The sequence below is a fragment of the Pogonomyrmex barbatus genome, unplaced genomic scaffold, assembly GCF_055798465.1.
Source record: "Pogonomyrmex barbatus isolate J1 unplaced genomic scaffold, ASM5579846v1 scaffold16, whole genome shotgun sequence".
NCBI lineage: Eukaryota > Metazoa > Arthropoda > Insecta > Hymenoptera > Formicidae > Pogonomyrmex > Pogonomyrmex barbatus.
The window spans coordinates 5,997,224-6,018,091 of NW_028297112.1; the positions used below are offsets into that span (position 1 = coordinate 5,997,224).

Consider the following 20,868-nt stretch of genomic DNA (forward strand, 5'->3'; position numbering starts at 1 on the left):
CGTTGCGCAACGTTTCCTCCACGGCGCTCATGGGCCCCTGCTACCGGGAGCACCAATTTGCTCTTCTTCTTCTCGGCCACTCCTCGTCGTCTCGTTGCGCCTCGACGTCGTAGTGCTTGTGTCCGTGCTCGTCGTCGTCGTCGTCACCACCGTCGTCGCCGTCTCTGCTGCTGCCGCTGCCGCTGCCACTGCCGCCGCCGCCGCCGCCGCCGCCGCCGCCGCCGCCGCCGCCGCCACCGTCGTCCTACTCGTTGTGTTTCTCTTTAGAACGACGACGGCACGTCGAGGTCACTAAACCTTTCCCCAGACTCGACAGCGCCCACATACACACTCGCTTCGTTTCGTTTATTCGTCGAGTGTGCACATATGTGTCTGCGTGGATACGTGCGTGCGTGCTTCCTCTTCTCGCGTTTCTCTTTCTGCCTTGAGTCTTTTCTCCCTTCTCGCACCGCACCGCACCGCGTTGCTCCACGCCTCGAGCGTTCTTCTCTTCACGTTTACGGCGGCGAGGGTCCGCGGCACCAACGAGGTACGGGACGAACGATCGAGTGAAAGTACGATCCGCTGTTCGAATCGTGCAAATGCGACTCGACTCCTTCGATGGGTCCTTCCTCTAGCAGAAAGGACGAAACGTCGTGCCGGCGCGATCGAATGGACACGGGAAAATTTCCGCGGAACCGCCCGGCAGAACGATGAATTACGGAATGCACTCACCTAAATTGGTGAAAATTTTCAGAATAAATTTTTATTGCGTATTTATATTAATAAAATATTTCCGCTATTGAAACTAGAACAGAGACACATACTATGTTATGTTACCAAGAATGAAGAATTTTTTGAAACATTTTTTCATTGCGCTTCACGTTATCCATGCGTTTTGGACACGCAATCGAATATTGTTAAAACAACATTTATCTCTGTTACGTGACGTGACGGAGCGTACGTTTGCATGGTGCAACACGGAATCGGAAGCAACATCGATCGTTAATCGGAGCAAAATTATAAAATTTTCACATGTGAAATTGCACTGTCGCTGTGATAGCCGCGCGCTTTAATAGACGCCGGTCGCGATGCTATACATACGATTTCGCGAATATTAAACTGGAAATCCAGTCGACGAGTAAAGGGAGCAAAAGGAAAAGTATTCCCTTTGATCCCTGACGCATAAACCGTGCGTAAAACCAAGCTCTGGTTATTGAAATATCCCGACGTTTGACGAACGGGAATATAATTCGCAGCGTCAGGAAACGTGGTCGGTGGACAGCAATTTGTACACAGCGAATGAGTTGAACCGTTTCGAATGCGTCACGACCGATTACGTAAACGTGAGAGCACGAACGGTTTTAATGAATTCGCGAAACACACGGGAACGTCAGTCACATTCGCCTGCAACGAGCTCCCTGCTCCCTGGGAGATCGGAATCGATCGTGACACGTAACGCAATTAGTCGCGTCGTGGAGGGACGGATCTGATAAATTCCATGTGAGCCATGATGAATTCCATATACTTCAAAGATGACAAACCTTTCCTTGAGTTCAAATTTTTTTTCCTACTTTTGATTTCAGCGAGAAATTTTACATGTTTAATCTTTTGAACAATCAGATCATCTATTTTTGACATTACTTGACATATCTACAGCTTCTAATCTTTTGCAAAATCAACGTCCTTGTTATAATAAAGCTAGATCGAGGCAATTACAAGTTCGTCACCTGCACATAAATCAAAAGTGAAAATGATCTTTCTCGGAAAAAAAAAATGGATATTCGGCAGCTTATGGCTTTTCTTTTGTGTTCTCGTAAATTACTATTATCCGATATCATAACGGATCGCCTTCGTGAACGAAAGGAAATGTTCGCATAACGCTACGAAATGCATTTCACATTTTCTATCGCGCTCATAAAAAAACATAGTTGAATTCATCTCGAGTGTTGAAGCCCGTTGATATCGATCGAATCGTTTCCATTTAAACTATTACTTTACGAATTTGATATATCGACGACCGTTTTACGCATCAAAATTTTTCCCTAAAAAAGATTCTCAGATTCTAAATAATCCTTGTCCCAATATTTATCCCGATATTCGAGTTTCCAGGTATCGATTATTTTTCTGCTTTTATTGTATCGCGTACAATATCGTTCTATAAATCTACCTTTACATTTTTTTATTTATCCACGTTCGCAACAGTAAAATCGCGCGAGAATGTACCTTCTGCCGTTCGTTCGCGTAGTTTCGAGAATGGCAGGAAGTAAAAAGTTTCGTTTCCCGGCGTCTCTCGTAGGCGAGGTAACGTAAATCCGGTGAGAATAAAGCGTATTCTTTATACGAGCGAGTTGTCGCAGATACGGGAACGAGGTTTGAAATTAAGCGAATGGAAAATACGTAATTCACAGGAGGTTGCGACCAGTTCCGACGCGCGATTTCAGTCAGTAGCTGCGCTCGATAATTTCGACACATTTCGATCTTATTTTTTCTCCAGATTATCACCGAACGATGCTTATCGACTTGAACTTCGATAGGCACTAAACTTCACACCCAACCGCTCGTTCATTTCCGGCTTCATTGGATACGAAATAGCGCGGATAACAATCGGCGTTCGACGTAACTGCGACACGTGCGGATTTCGCGGTCGTGCAATCGCGAAAAAGAGACCGCCGACGATTCAACGATTACATTCGGTGACCAGAATGCCTGACCGTCCATTTGCACCACGCATTTCAAGGGAAAACTGGGAGCTCCAGCTTGAATAATTTAACACACGAGAGCGCATCTCGCGTATTTGAATTATATATAATGGAATCTATCACGAATAAATCTCGTTCACACGCGAATATTTAACTCCCGATAATTCACGATTTATTATTCGCGAATGCAAAAAGAAATCCTTGTACACGCAGTGTTTTCCGTTACTCCAATTATTCTCAAAATCGTAAGTAAATTTACCATTTTTGCGAAAAGTTTTTACGCACGATTTAGTGCTCGTGAAAATTCCTGGATCGCTCGATACGGATACACAAAAGTTAAACGCAACGTAATCTGACCCTCGTAGAAATTTCTTCGCCGTCAGCCGAACTTTTAAAAACCAGATTGCGGTGCAGGTTCGAGGCCGACAGGCCCAGCCTACCCACTTTAGGCCCACCCACGCCGCGACCGGTACCAAAAAGGCTAACACCGTAAAGCAAACCTACCGGTCACCCGACTGGTGGCGCCCTTTCATAGCATTCCTCGGAGAGGCCGTAACTTGACGCAAACGCACATCGCGATTACCAGATGCGATTAGATTAATTAATTATGATGGTGCGATCGAAGGTAGCATGATTGATCGAGCTGTCGAACGATCGAATCACTCGCTCGTTGGTTACTGACACCATCTTCTCGCGACTCTTTTGCAATTTCAAATTGCATCATGTTACGGACACACCGATGATTCGCTCTTCTCATACCGCCCAAGCGATTCGATTGTCTCGGTTCCGAATGGTGCATTTTCGCATCGCCTAATTAGCACGCGTAATTAGCACCGTGTGATTTATACGTACATACCTCGAGATCGTTTACGTTATAACATTTATTTATTATTATATTGCAATTAGAAATGCGTTATTGTATTTGTTATTAGATAAAAAACAAATATATATAATTAAAATTATTATAAAAAATATACAAAATATATATAAAATAGTAATACAAAAAAATAAAATGTACTATGCATATCATTTTATATATAAAATTTTAGAGATTTTTAGAAGAGATTTATTAAATCGTATATATCATTTTATATATTTTAAAACATATTTATCTAAATTGTATACATTTCATGTATCATTTAATGTAATGTTATAAAAAAATATTTAGTTTGTACTTGTTTTTTTAAAATCAAAACTGACTAACGTCCTTGTGTATCCGTTGCGATTAACAAAATCCAGCGAAGAAATATGTATGAAGTACTCAACTACCGCATGCTGAAAGGTTAAGAGTTCATTTAGAATAATAAAATAGATCTCTGCGTGATATAACCGGATGTCTTTATGTAAGTGACGCTGGCAGGTAAAAGAAGGATGTTGAACCCGGACCGATTTCGGCTGCGATCGCGGCAGGCCACGTGCGGTTCTCGACACGTGCCGACGTGCTCAATGTAATGAGAACATCATGAATGTTCACAACGAGGCGTGAAGAGAGGAATTGACGTTCATACTGCGCATATATTTGAAATATCTGCAGTAAAAAAGACAAATTTAAATTTTTTGCAAATAACTGAGATTTCTCGCTATTAATTTATCAATACGATTACTTCATGAGGATTAAGCGAATCAAATCAGAAAGGTGTGCAATTTTGGCATAGTTTCACGTATGCGGTACAATTCCATTTTGATTTTTTCATACATCCAAAAAGTGAATTTAGTCTTCAGTCTTTCATATATTGACTTATGACTAAATAAAGTAAACATCATAGTTGTGGAATGCTAAAGAGTTATTTGCCAATCGCATTTATATTTGTATTTTAAAAAGTCGCGAAAATTCTTACATAGCTATTTTATATCTTTGCAGAACGATATGGTTGCAACGTAAAAAAGGCGTCTCGTTTTAACGAAGAAACTTTTTTCCTGTCGTTCCTTTTGATTTCATGACTTTTTCGACTTGCCGAGATGTTAGATAATATTTATCGCACCCGTCTGGTATCGAGACTGTTCTATTCGGTACAGAATGGTGATTTGCCGAAAGGCTATTTATCAAAGTCAATAGCCACCTACGTCTGCAAATTGAAGCGCCGATCATATTTATTTCTGCAAAAGTGTCGCCCTTCATTTTTCTCTTACGTGGTTGATGGCCAACAACCATCCGACAAAGCGTATTTATTAAGTCGACGCAGCGGCCATTATGGGAATTAATCACGTTCTTTCGGAGAATGCCATTGGACATTACGTGCCCATCAACCATGCAATTATAAGGCATTACCGGTAGCAGTACGATAAAAGTTAATGCGGTTGTTTCCGGCCACAATCCTGAAGAAGAGGAAGAAGGAGCGCACAAAGTTTAAGGTCGGCTTGCAAAAGATCAGCTTATGGAAGCGTCAGCATAGTACAGTAGTTGTATCATTAATTAACGTACTAATTAATACGTTGATTGCGACGAAGCGCATGCTCGAATCGTCATGATGCTCTTTTTCATCTTACTTCCTTTAATACACTTCACAGTTTTCTTTACAGATATTGCATCATACTGTTTTGTTATATATATATATATATATATATATATATATATATATATATGTATATGTATATATATTTTTTTAATTTTGTTTTTTATCACCGTTTATCATTATTCTACTATTATATCATTGTATTGCCATTAAAATTTGTTTACAACGGTCATTAGTTTCTGTTTTTTACAATATGGATGTTAAAATATTTTTGCAAACGGATGATTGTGCTTATTTTATGTATTAATAGTATTGTTTTCTTCTTTCATTATTTCAATAAACAAAACATTTTACTAATTGTTACTATATATATATATATATATATAAAAGTCTTGTTATATTAAATTTTAATCATGATTTTATTATTGTTTTTATGTAACATAGTTTTTGTAATTTTTTGTAATTTTTATATTGGGTTATAATGATGAGTATTCGCGTATAAAATTTTAGGCTTGAAATGTAAAGAATAACAAATATTTTACGAGAATAGCTTCGAAGAATAACTTAAAAAAGTAAGAAATATTATTAATAACAGATCAGATAATTTTTTGAAATTCTGATTAGAATAATAAGCTATCAATATCATTCATTTGATGTCATTTAAATATTATTGATAGTGACAATTCATCAAATTCAGTGGGAAAAAATACTATTTTAGGACAAACAGTTTCCTGAAAAACTATTATCTTGTAAAAAAATATTTTGATTGTTCGATAAAAAAATACTTTCCCTAAAACCACTGAAAAACTTTATTGTATTGTGCTTCATCATACATAGTAATTTTAAAATTAACCATAGTTTAAAGTAAACCATTTCTTAATAATAAAATATATAAGAATTAAAAATTAATTTTATTTTATATTTCAAAAATATTGTTTCACATTCATATCTTATGTATTTTTTTAACTACTAAAGAAATGGAACTAGTTAAAAATTAAAAGAAAGAATTAAAATTTAAATATATTATTCGCGAAATATATATATTTATTTATTTTTTATTTTTAATCAAAGTTTGAAAAATAATAATTTACAATGCTTGAATTCGAAATGCATTTCGTATGAATGTAATACAATAAAATACAATAAAAAAACGTTGAGCAATTTTTTTTTTCATACTTGTTATAAAATTATGTTTACGAATTTCACGCTCAGAGTAACTATGACAAATGAGTTAACCTCATTAATTTCGACATATTCCGTCGAAACTTCAAATAAATAAAGTTTCATCATTGCGTGAAATGCTCGAGTGATAGAGAGAGAGAGACGTACTATTACATGTAGCTACTCAAAAGTCTTTTCTCGTTCCCCGTTGCATGATTACTACTCCGCGATGGTGGGATTTGAACCCACGAGCGCTCCGGAACGAACATGTGCAGCAACGTACGTTAGCTGCGCGGCCAACGTGGCCATCGAGTCGTCGTTCTCAAAAGACGTATTTCAACAGATTTTACAATTATCATGGTGAAACTATATTAATTTGATAAAAAAAAAAGCGATAAAGAAAAAGATAAATAGTACATAAAAGTATATATTATTAATTCTATTTATTTTAAAAAATATATTTATATACTTTTAAATACAAAAACTTTTATAAATTATATTTCATTACATTAGATTGGTACAAAGATTGCGTTTTATTTTCATCTAAATTTATTTTAAATAAAGCTATCGATTTGTGAATGTTTTAAAAAGAGAATCGGTAAATGTCAGATTGATTTACGTTAGTTCAAATGGAAAAAGCATATTGAAAGTAATTGTTCTGTGTGATTAATAAAAATTATCTGAAAATAAAATAAATATAATTTCTATTTCGATTTATACATGTTAAATAATAAATTTATATTATATCAGAAACAAAACTCATATTAATGTGATTAAAATGTTGATCAATATGTGCTTGAAAACAAATTTAAAATTGTCTAATTAAATAAATATAAAGAAGTGATAGAATATAAATCATGAAAATACATACTCTTAATTTGATTGATTTCACAAAAGATACTTTTACTTAGTAAAACTATTATGAATTATATTCTATTATATTAGATTAGTGAAAGATTCGTCGTTATTCTATCAATTTTTGTCTTAAACATAGTTACTGATTTAATTTTTTTAAAAGTAGGATTAATAAATATTATTTTAAGTGAAAAAAGCATATTAAAATTAATAATAATTATCATGATTAATAAAAATCGTTTGAGATTAATGTAATTTCTTTTCCAATTTATGTATATCAGATATAACAAATTTTGCATATATACAATTTTTGTTATTAATATAATAAATCTATATTACAGTACAGGTAATACAATTCATATTAATGTAACGTTTGATTGAAATATAAATTAACACTTGAAAACAGATTTAAATTCTCTATTTTATAAAACGTTGTAAAAAGGACGAAAAGTAAAAAGATTACCGATTTTATGTAAATTATTTATAATATAAGATAATTCCCGTCGAAAGATGCAGCTGTCGAATTCGATGTCATCGCTACTAATAGCTCGCACAACACAATCAAGAAAAAGTAGAGAAAGAGAGCTGGAAGCAATGAAAGTTGCCGGCGGAAATTCCGGCGTATATGCGTGTACGAACAGGGAAAAAAGTCGAAGCTAAATTATCTTCGATAATTGAAACGAATCGGAGTTTGCCGGAGAGGTTTCGCCCGATGGGGACAGACAAAGGAACAAGCCGTTCTTCGGGCGCGGATTGCGAATTTTAATCGGGCGCGAATAAATACGGCTGCTGTCTCGCAATTCCGATTTTGCTTCGATGAAATATGTCATCTCGGGGACTTCCCCAAACGAATTCACGATTGTCTGATATCGATACGCTGGTTGTCTCGCTTTTCATATTGCATCTTTTCCTAGCGGCAATTTGCGACGGATAATTGCCTGTTTTGAATTACATGCGTTTCCCGACAGTGCGAAAAAAGATGGCTGTTAAAAATAAGAAAATAAGAGGAAATATTTGAATTAATTATCGAAAAGAGTAGAAGTTATTTGTTTTTATTTCCGATACGATATTTTAATAGATATAAGAATATTCCGTTAGCAAAAGTCAAGTGAATACATTTTTCAATACACAATTATTTAAGTGTAAAATCTTCAATTTGGCGCTAAAATCATACGACTGAACATGACGCGATATACGAATTATCTGCTTGTTAGCGGTGGTTGTTGCTGATCGAGGCACTGAAATAGAGAGAATGGTTCCGCCCGTTGATTGAATCCCGACACGAATGTGACAGGCCGGAACATATTGCGGCCGCCCGAATCAACTGCGAATTCGGACTCCCGATGAATACCGACATGATGGAAAATATAAATATTTTTGTTCGTGTGGACAGGTATGTTTCACGACTCGGTTTGCTTCGGGCGAAATTATTAACTCATCAGATTTTAAAGCTCGATTCCCTAGTCGGCCGCCGCACGTGCCAGCACCATACGCCTGCTAGAATGAATATCAATTCGCATGGATTGATCGAATAGGCATACTATTGGTTCCTCGGTGCGAATATAATCCTTTCAATAGAATGCAATATTCATATACTCGTCCTGTCTTTTGTTGCGCGTGTAACAGTCTTTTCCTTTTATTCTAACCGAAAAACCGTGAATACCAGCAAATATATTAAGAGACAGATTGCGTCGTTTTAAATTTTACACTTCAAGTTTCCATCGAGGATCTGTTTGGTGCATGAAGAAAATATCGCGATATAAAAAATGTTTCTTTTTTCTCAATAATTTGATGTAACTATTGTAGAATGGAATGATATTATACTACTATGAAAATTGACAATTAATGATATATATTTTTACTAATTACATTAATGAAAATTGCGATACATATCGTAAACAATACATCGTAAATATATAACGGGTTTGAGAATTTCGGAAATAATATTTGCTTTCGGCCGAATTGCGAAATGCCACATTTCATATGTAAATTTACTTATTATGTAATAATTTTCAATTGACTATGACTATGTGACCGTCAATGTAGCATGAATAGAAATTAATTGCAATTGTCAGTCTGATCGATCACCCTGATCATCAGCCGATTACACAAACGTTGCAATAAATCCGTCACAACAGTTGACGTTTAAGTCATATTAACATTTATCTATGTCAATTTAATGTACTGCTGTTGTGGATTACGCTGTTTGTCAGTAATGACGTATAATGAACACGATTATCGGTTCGCGATCCGATACATAAATATTATAAACGATAAATAAAACATAAAGTGTACTGTTAAACAGAAGGATGCATTGCACGTACATTCTATTTATCATGCGCACAAAATGTATGTCATAATAAATGATCAGTCGTGTAATTAATTATGTAATTTGTTGAGGCTATATTCATTAGCAAATTCGGAAATACAATTCGCACTTTTAATTGTGTCTTTCCATATTAATATATATTTAATTTTTATTATCATATATAATCTTTAATATTTATTATCATATATAATCATGGTAATATATTAAATCTTAATTGTATATATTGTCAGCCATTAGAAAAGTGAACGAATTAGATTTCGCTTGAATTTAAATTTTAATTTAATAGAGTCTTAAAATTCTTATAGAGAATTCTTGTGTCGTTCAAGATTTTTTTTTATCGGATTTTTACCAATCGAATCAAATCTTACTCCTTTTTTCGAGTTTGAATCAAATCAAATCAACAAATATTATCAGAGTCTGATCAAATCGAATCATTGAAACACAACTTTTAATTAACATAATTATTGTCAGATTGAATTATAACACATACATATAGAACACATAGATAAAAAGAACGTATGGATTTAAAAGAAAATTTCTGATATGAAAAAAATAATATTGATTACATAATAAAAATTCACTTTTATTGAGAAACATAATTTTATAAAAATATATGTGTCCTAAATTCAAAATTTTCGATTTAAATCGTAAAGATTCAAATTCGATAAAATTTATTATCTGATTTAATTTGATTCGAATTCGATAATCCGTACATGTCATATTTCCCTATTTTGTTAATTACTCGGTAATGCGGAATGTTATAAAGAGAGAGGCGCAATTTAGTGCGTTAACGTCAAATTCACGTGACACCCTGCGCTTCCTGACGGAAAGGTGCAACGCGAAATGCAGTCAATCACTTAGATCGACAAGTTACGTAATGAGAGAGCGGCGGACATCCCACATTAGCAGCTAAGAGCCATTCGCGTAATTTCTGTCGTACTCTTTATAAATCATTCGCGTAACGTGCCGGCTGACAATATTCGGTACTTCGTGCAGTCGCCACGCTGAGGATCGATTGACACAGACAAATCTGACTGCCAACGATAAATGACGGTTATATAATCGATTGCTCTTACACAGATTCTGTATTTTTACGCGTTTCGCACTGACGCCGCGTACTTTCTGTACGTGCAAATAATTGACGTAGCAGCTGTTTAATATGTTTTGGTTCAGAAGATAACACATAAAAGTGTCTTGTTTTCAAAATTATTATAGCTCTTAATTTGCCGTTGTTTAATTAAATTTATTAAATGGATAATTATGAGATAATTATAAAATTAATTTTATTGGAAATTAAAACGTTGGGGAAAATTGTCACTTTAAAATTAAAATATTAACAGATTGTATACCTATAAATTTACAATAATAAAGTAGCAACAATATATAAATACGTGAAGTAATGTTTAAAAATGCTTTATATCCTTATGTGTTTTTGCCATTGTCGATCACGAACACAGATAGCGGAACATTTAAAAGATGTATAAAAGATGTACAAAAAGGGAAAGTTCTAAGGGGAAAATATCTGGAGTGCCTCATTACTAATTAGCATTAGTAATTTCAGGAATTCCAAATTTGCCACTGTATCACGCGCGGCATAATTATCGCTTTAAATCATATTAATACGACATGGACATTGGAGCGCACTCTTATCTGACTCGTTCCGCGGGAACTGGTTCTCTATGGATTTTTCCGTAATTCTCGATCTCCTCTCTTTTTGCTCGTCACTTTAAGTCTTCGCGCTCGCCGCTTTCACGAGGTGGTCGGCTTACGTTTTTTTCCGTTACTTCGTCGTCTACTAGAAACGATAATGAATGTGGCGTGCATGCCTCTGGCAAAAGAAGTAGTTCAACTATCACCGACGATTGAATTTTCATTTTTCAATAGATCAATGAAACGTTGCAGCAGCGAAATGAGATCGCGAGAATACGAAGATAGATTGGAGGAGAGAGAAAAAGAAGGAAAGAAACGTTCATTATATTCAATGTTTTTCAGATATAAAGAAAGAACAGTTTTGCCGACGTATCTAAAAATTTGACCATCTGACAATAATTTCATTCAAAATAATTAAAATAGAATGTTTAAATTGGATGCTAGAATATAAAAAATTTTGTAGTATTATCATTTCATGCAGCTAAGTTTTTAAAAATTTTAATAAAATTGTTCTTTTGATGTACATATTTCGTAGACCTCCCGGAAGATATATTCATACTTATATTTCACATAAGTTTATTTAGCGTCCAAATATCTGTTTGCAATCAAGTTTAAAAATTGCAATTTCGTAATTCTGCACGACGCCAAACAAGTTTGTCTTCTGCAGAAGACTGCAAGTTAACTGCAAGTTAATCTAAGGATTTAAGAGTTTCAAAGGCTGTGAAGAAATAAGGAGGGGATTTACTGTTGCTGCCATAAATTGTCGCAGGTCGACTGCGGAATGCAGCTACCGTGTGGCATTCACATTCTACCACATTCTCCATTTTCCTCTTTCTCGAGGAAATCTCAATATTATGACTTAAGCGATATAACCGCAGATTCTACACCCAACAGATACTTCTCCGCATAAAGTTTCGCTTCGCATAATTGCGGAGTTCCCGTATCTAAAGCTATTTGTAAGAGAACATTGAAAATGAATTTTGCAGTTGCAATTAAATACAATTGTATTCAAGTAACTGTGCATCTTCGTTCCACGAAGCAATTAGCGAATAACATTAAGAGAGTTCTTCTTCAGTAAACCGTTTGATTTCATTATTAATGAGGAATGAAAAAACTAAAAATATCTTCGACATTTATAGTCATATTAAAGATATTTATAGCGTTAAATCTCGAACCTATATTTGAACCTATATTTGAAAAAAATGTGCAATTAAAATATAAAAATATCACAAAGTTATATTAATAAAAAATTAGTACAATTAATACAAACTTTGTCTTTAATTTGTTATGCGAAGAATTCATTTAATTTTCAATTGTATGATGCACATCGCAATATCTCTCTAGTTTCGGAAACAGTAGTCGCAACGTTCAGAAGCCAAATGCCAAGCTGTTAAGTGATTACCTAGTAATGGCATTAACATATCTGAATATAAACCTGATGCACATCGATGCTCGCAGTCGATTGTAATCTGTAGCTGTATATCACAATGTTGTTATCAGATCGAGTACACGAATATGCGATACGTTTTTAAACAGCACATCGAGCTAACATGGTCCACAAGTTTGTATTAATTGTACTAATTTTTTATTAACATAACTTTGTGATATTTTTATATTTTAATTGCGCATTTTTTTCAAATGTAGCTTCGGGACGCGCGCTTCTCTTCAATCGTACTCGGCTTTCAGAGACATGATAGTTAAGTTAATTTAGGCATTTAATAAATGACGACGTCGTGCTCGCTGTATACTCGGTATACGATCGACATCGGCAGAGAATCGATATTCAATTACAGAGGGACGGACACCGAATTCTCTGCGAGCGATATCGAACAGGCTGATGTAGTTCGACGGACTAACGAGCGAGATGGCTTAATATATTATCCATCTCGATATATACATTTTGCAATATCAAGCGCCCGCGACAAGACAGCTGTCGCCCGGGGCGACGTGAAGCAAGCCGTGCGCGAAGCCGAGCGCGCGTTCGCGCGATATTATCTCGGGCCTCGTCAAGACAATTTTTCCTGCGATGAGAGCCGAACCTAAAACGTCATGAGATAACCCGAAATTAAGCGACTTTATCGAACGATCTACTTTCTACGTATAATGCGATATGATACGATATGATATGATATGATATGATATGATACGATACGGTGCGAGCAACTTGAATATACGAGATAAATATGCAAGGCCCGCGGCGGCATTATGCTAATTCGTCAAAGAGGAATAGCGCCTGTCTGGATGAAAAATCAATAACTGATAGGCAACTACTAGACAACTATTATCTGTACAACATGAGCGACCTGTTCACCGCGAGATGATAAGTATATCTCATTCGCAAAATTCTGACATTTATTCGATATATTGTTGACAACAATATATATCCATTCTATTGTCTTTTGCTATCTGAACGTTACCGACTCGTAACGATTTCATTTGTTTTTAGACATGTTATAAAATACGGAGTGCGCGGATTTACTACTAATTGTTAACTTGAATGGGGCGTATTGTTGCAACTTACATTATAAAAGCAAAATAAACACACTTTTTGAGAGAAACAAAATTTAAAAACAAAATTTCAAAAATTCCATGAGATTTTCTGATTTCTAAGAATATAAAAAGGAAATTCCGAAAATTTCAAGTTTTCCAGAAAATAGTCTTGTATATAAAACTTTGAAGAAACTTGTTAGATAGCTTCGAATGATAGAATCGATAACGGGACATCCTTCTTATAGGCAAACGGCCAACGATCGAAACAATGGCTGGAGCGATTAGACTTTCCGCTCGAGCCGCAAGAGTTCATCGGACAAAATATCTCTTAGTTAGCAAAAGAGAGCTGACCGGCGGACCGTGAGAAAGGAAGCAAAAGTCGCCCGGCGTCGAATGGGAAAAACTCGTTAAGGCCGACGTAAACGGGAGCCGTGCCGTTTGGAGAGGACCAGAAAGAAAGAAAGAAAGAGAGAAAGGCAACTCGCGCGATCGAAATCGGCCTCGACTGTGGACGATTAAATGGAACCATCTCGTGCCGCCTCACGTAACACGCGCCAGTCGGCTGTACCGGAAGAAGAGAAGAAGGAACAAGAAGACGATGTCTACCCGCAGGCGAAACGATCATGTTCCCGGGATACGTAAAAAGTAAAAGGGAAAAAAGAACGACTGGCGGGAAAAACTGGCGTACCAGGATGGAACGAGCCAGTGTAAACAACCTAATTGCGCGAGCATCGTTGGATCAAATGATAAATGGCGGCACAATTTTACGAGCTCGACCGTTTTGCGTGCGCGCAACCGTGGGGCGAATGTGAAAATTACTCTCGAGACTAATTCACGAGGCCGCATAAACCGCGCGGACTCGTCTCCATCTCGATACAAATGAAAAGTAACTGCGGTTATACACAGAAAAAAACACCGCCACCGGATCCTCTAAAGAGGCGTAACGAGGCAGTTCGATCCGGTTTTTGAGCTCCTTCTAGTATCGAACGGTACGCGAAGATAAGCGCGATACTTCAGCACGATTTGTCGCGCGAAAATTTCTGCGAATGATTGATCGACTGGAAAGCACGTTTCATCGTTATGTTCGATTCTAGAAGCATGAAAGAATAGTATTCTCTCAATTGGAATGCTGGAAATAAAAAGCGGATAAGTAAGAAAAATCTGCTGAAGACAAGCGGCTCCTTTCTTCGCTACAAATACTAGCACTTAACCAGAATTTTGTTTCAAAATAGCTTTTATCCTGTCTTTGTTTTCAGTGCTTTAATTATAGATTTCCGATTTATAGGTATAGGAAAAAGGTGGAAGATAAATATTGGTCTTTCTGATATATTTTTTCACGAAAGAGTTCGAAAATATTACATGTTCAAAAAATAAAATGTTTCCTCCCCTTTGTGAATTTATCATCGAAAGTACACTATTTTTATGGGTTGAATAAGTTTTTAAGGCGCATTAAACATTCATCACGAACGTGACCATATTTGTAAGATATTTCCCTCTTTTCATAACTCGAAACTCTTAAGATCTGGAATAATGTAACGGATTCGCGAATCTTCAGCGAAGACTGTGGCGAGTCAAAAGACGGTGCGTGACGAGTGCGTGCAAACGTGCAGAAATGATGAATGAGCGTTGATGAACACGAAGGATATGAGGGAAAGCTCCAAAGTAGAAAGCTCCCTTAATCTAAAAACTTTGGCAAGAAGGCAGAGTTATATTAAACTTTAAGTTTAATATAACTCATCGGAAAGATTCAGTCATACAAGTAGTATCGCACCGCAATCGCAATCACAAATAGGAAAAGATGAATCATGTTCATTGCCTAATGAAAAATTCAATCCGAATTTTACATACGTGAGATAAATATTAATTCGCATTCCTCGTGTCGTATGAGACATGCGAAGAAGTATCGCGATGAAATATAGTTATGTCCTCAACACGTAATACGTTAAGCTGTAAGCGACGACACGACACATGCTTTCGCATGCTTACGCTTCCACGTGTGACACGTTTGAACAAGTGCCGCTTGTCCTTTAATGCGAGGCCGTCCGTAAAGACGTTTACATGCAGCTGGCCTCCACTGTTTGCACCGCGTGTCGTACAAGACCGCGATGTGCAATCGCGGAGCAGTGTACGTACGGTGCACACGTTGCACGTATATTGTCACGCGTATCGCAGTCTCACGCTGCACATCGGAGTAACGCGTAGCCGGATACGTCGTGTGACACTCTCAGGGATATGAAATTCACTCGTTTAGTCATTAAAAATCATTAATCGTGTCTTTAAGTACTCATCCGTCCGATCCGTGCATAATCAATCGGTCGTACGACTACATCATTACGACCGATTATGTTCCGTATTATACTCTATATATCGCGTAATAAACGAAGTTAAGTCTATCATTATTTTCAGTCCAATAATATCTATAAAATTCTTGAAATAATTCTTAATTCTTAAAATTTAATTCTTAATTCTTTTATAAGTAAATATATTATTTACAATATAACATTGGTTCAATAATTTAGGCAAAATTATACAAATAGGATATAATCCATAAAAACAATTAGATTGTCAAATAACAAAAATAAATCAGGTATCTCAATTTTATGTTTCTTTTCCGGAGAATAAACTAAAACATCTCTGAGAAAGCAAATTTTTATAAATTTTGAAATAATTTTTATATTTATCCCATCTCTTCACGTAATTTATCATTTTTCAATCTTTCTTTCGCACACGCGGTAAATATAATAAACAAAAGAGACGAGAGTTGACATCCATTGAGTGTAAGGTGTACATAGTACAGGAGAAAGAACATAGAACATTAACAATATTGCTGCGAATATAAGAACGGAATATAAGAAAATATATGAAACAATTCAATCTTGATTGATTGCAGTATTCAAAGTATTTGCTATGCACAGGAGTAAACGCTAATTCAATTTCTATCAAATCATTAAATTGCATCGAAACAATTTCCAAATTAACTTTGCGAAGGGTATAATTCCTGAATTTACTGTTTGCCGAATCGGAAGAAATAAATTGCGACTCGCCTTATTGTAAACTTATCGGATAATGGCGTAGCGATCAATGGAACGATTGTGATTATATGGAAGTAGGCTAATGCAAGACAAATTGCGGCACAATTCCATGTTTATCGTTGCAAAAGGCGAAGGCTACGTGTTGAAAATCCTGTACGAAAAGAGGAGCTGTGCGAACAGTGTAATTAGAAGATACAAAAGTTTATCCAGTGACCGGCATGGCGCGAGTAAACAAATGACACGGCCGTAGAGATAGTCCAGGAGCGACACAAATCGAATTAAACGGGCAAATCCTGTAAAGCGTTGTCGTACAAATTGTGAAACTCTCTCGCGAGACTAGCGAGGTGTCTCGGTGTAACAACAACGGCGTGCACGCTAATTGGAATTAAACGCTAATTTGTTAAGTGAACGGGACGAGATTGGGAGATGGCATCTAATTTTATCTTTTCTCCCTCTCTCTCTCTCTCTCTCTCTCTCTCTCTCTCTCTCTTTCATTCTCTCTCCGCTGTTGCATCTTGTTTACGGTTTGCAAGCGAGCAGAAAAACGGAGTAAAATATTGGACCAAACGGAAATTTTGTCCGTCGCATTTTGTCTAAGCGAAAAAAATACGCAATGAACTTCTTATTTGTCTGCGACGAGCATCGCGACTACTTTAATCTTCGTAATGAAACTCTAAATTCACTTTTTCATTTACATTTTTCATCAATCATTTTCAATTATCGTTAATCAGTCGCACGCTTTTTTTTTCAATAGGAATATAATCTTCCAATTCATTTGACAGTCGATAATTATCCGATCTCGACGTCTCGCTGAGCTATTGATTGCTAAAGCAACCGAGTTCTTTGACATCGCTCTCAACAGAAACTCACCCACCACACGGCGCTTTTATCACAAAGCCGAGACTTTATCGGAAGAAAAATATCGCATCATCCTTGTCGTCATAATTCTCAGTGATTATCGTACGAACCCTTCCGCACCTACGACGGGGGACAAACGCGTTTCATCCACTCGCCCTAAGGGGCATAAACCCGGAGAATTGTGGCAAGCCACCCTTTATCACGTCTTGATTATCGTTGATTTCGAGTCAGACTTTTTACTTCGCATCGCGCGAGGCAAACGGGGTTGGAAATTAACGACGCAACAACCCCTCCACTATTCATGGGGGGTTAGAGAGAGCGAGAGATGCTGTTTTGATTTCGCTTGCCTTCATTAATAATCCTTCTATTATAGAATATACCATCCTACATATATACATATACACGTAGGGATATACACGTTGGTACTCGATGCTTAATTCCTAGAAATCAAATATTGCGAATTATCACGATGACGTAAGTGACATTACGATAGATGTTTCAAGATATGAATTAGCAATTCTTTTCACACGAATCGTGAAAAAATGTCATACAAAATAGCTCCATTCCACAGCTAATTTCCACGATTTCGAACTATTCAATTCTATATATACTTCGCGGATCTTTATCGCCCATTTGTTTATTATCATTAGTTTTGTACTTAAATATAGATCTTTGTGTTTTCTAAAGAACTCTATAAAATAATTAACAGAGAAGATTGCGTGCTTTTACTTTGATCGGAAAGGAGGTTGCCTGATTAAGGGTTAAGAGCATAGAGGGAGAGAGAGATACCTTCTCTTGATGCGTCTCCCTTCCTTCGTTTATCTATTCCAGCGACTAACAAGCGCATACCTCCGACATGGATCTCGAGCGCTCGAGTGAGCGCAGTCGTGTATCGGGCCGATTATCGGTGTATCGATGCCTATCACCGCAAATAATATATGAATAAAGTGCCACTTCTCTTCCCGAGAGACTGTCATAATACGCGCGGCAGCGACGGCGACGACATGATATTCAATCACCGGCACGTAATGTACATCGTTCACCAAGTTATCACCACGTGTGCGCCCCCCGATTATAACGAGGTACGCGGGGAATCATTTTTCACTTTCCGGCTGCGCTCAACTGCGTGATCGCTCTCGCGGACGACTGTCATTCACTTTGTCACTTGTGTAACTTGTGAACTCACCGCCTGAACTTTCCGCCGTCGCTCGATATCCGTCGAGCGTTCTTCACGCGAATTATTGCCAATTGTCGGTTGACGAACGGAAAAGCATTACTCTTTCCATCTTTGGTGCTAAACGCATTTACCATTGGAGTAATCTCGACGGAAAGGAAATTTCTGCCACCGAATGAAACACAGAGAGGAAGAAAGAAAGAGAGAAACACGAGTGTTGACACAAATCTTCGAATAAAAGTAAAATTTTGATAATGATTGTATGACTCAACAGTAGATAATTATGTTTCTCTAGATGCGCTAAGAAAATACTGGAGTAAAATAAAATTCATAAAATAATTTCATAGTCTTTAAATGATTGAGAAATAGTTTTAAATAGTTTTGCAATCTTCACTGCATGTATTCGTCATCGATACATTTACCTTATACAGATCGTATATTGCATGTTTGCAAAAAAATTCGATAGCTTTCATTTTAAGCGGTATTTTCCTGGATATAAAAGCGCATTTTTCGAAAACCAATTAAATGGAATGCGGTCGAATTGAATGAAAGCCGAACGCTACGACGAAGATAGAGTTTTACGACGCACATGTAAGGAATAGCACAAAGATTGAAGCGAAAGCGATAAGTACTGTCGTTATCGTTGCACAACTCGAAAATAGGCGCAATATCATAACGGAAACATCGCCGGTTTCAAAAATTTATGCCGACACTTCCGCTACATCGAGTTTCTCCTTGGTCACAAAGATCTCCCAAGATGTACCGATCCGTTTGCGCGAAAAATCATCTTCGCGTCATTCGCACTGAACTTCCCGCTATTCGCTATTTGTCTTTTTTCGATGACAAGAGAACGAACGAGAGCGGCACGACAATCACGTCAACGGCACGATATGCATGGCGAATCGCTTTGTAGCGACTATTTCCAGAGATAGGCGTCGTCACTCGTAGATGAGCGAAGGGTAGACGAGTGGGGTGACGAAAGGAGACGGACGAAAGGAAGTAGACAGGGTGTATGCGTGCCTATGTATTACGGAATACAAGGTGGGGTTGGAGAAGCGCACAGAGGGGTAGATTGTCATTGTCGTCGTCGTCGTCGTCGTCGTCGTCGTCGTCGTCGTCGTCGTCATCATCATCGTCGGTGTTGTGTAGGGTGCAACACGCGCAGGGAGGGTATACGAGAAAAAGTGCATCGGCATGGAAAATATGTTGGTCGTAGGACGGCGTTTGCCGGACGCCGCAACGCATTCCACCCTCTTCCATCTCTCCCTTTCTCTTTATCTCTCTTTTTCTGCATCTCTCTATTTCTCTTTTTTTAACGCTTTTTTTCTTTTTCTTCCTTGCCGCTGCGAGCGGATAGATCGCCGTAACCGATTTAGTGATCAACAAGACGCTCTCCGATTAACATTCGAATCGTTCTGTGGGGGGGGAGCACGGAAAAAATTAATAGGACAGAAAAAATGATAGTTCAAGAATAAAAATAATAAAAAGAATAAAAAAAATTGTTATCGATAGAAATCATCAAATAAATATGATGTCAATGCGCACCATTAATTCTTATAGTAGAACGTATACAATCTTTTTCCTTTCTTTTTTTTAAATGTTTCTTTAGTACATTGTAAAAATTGACAAAGATCTCTATAAGATTTATATTGATTTAAATTCAATCTTGCGTAGATGCCTTTATTAATCTTACAACGTGAAAAATATTATTAACGTTAAGATGGATAATTCTGAGTTTATATTAAAATAACACACTGCGTCTATCTGATTATAAATAATGTAGACCTTTTTAAACATGGTGTGATATTTGAGATTTTTGTCTCAAATATCATACCACATACATCTTGAAGCATTACTCTTAATATTTAAATGAAATAACACAGATAAAATAATACAAAAGCAAGGACAAATTGACGTCTTGACGTTTCGTGAATTTTATAGCGATCCTATCCGGTTTACGTGATAATACGAAAGCAGACAGACGTAATACGCAGTTGTTGTGACAGCGGTTTAAATTTGAAATTTAACTCTGCGAGGTATAAATCATCTATTCTTCGAGTTATGTGAATCACAAAATAGGATGTATATATCCCCACAGTTATATTACGACGAATGGAATTTGCACTCCATAAAAAGTATATTGCAAATGTATTGTACATATATAAAACATCGATTTATCAGTCAA

General features: G+C 36.7%; 1 protein-coding gene across 5 annotated transcripts in view; it reads right to left on the reverse strand.

Moving 5' to 3' along the window:
• Positions 1 to 20,868, reverse strand: part of LOC105429404 (RAS oncogene family member Rab26) — a 176,215-nt gene that overhangs the window by 6,329 nt on the left and 149,018 nt on the right. The window contains exon 5 of one of the 5 annotated variants that reach the window (XM_089074083.1): positions 7 to 714. The exons of the other annotated variants lie outside the window; for them this stretch is intronic. Coding sequence (XP_088930209.1) covers positions 346 to 714 — 369 coding nt within the window. The 3' untranslated portion in view covers positions 7 to 345. Of the gene's footprint in view, positions 1 to 6; positions 715 to 20,868 lie in introns of those variants that run through there. 5 annotated transcript variants of the gene reach the window in all.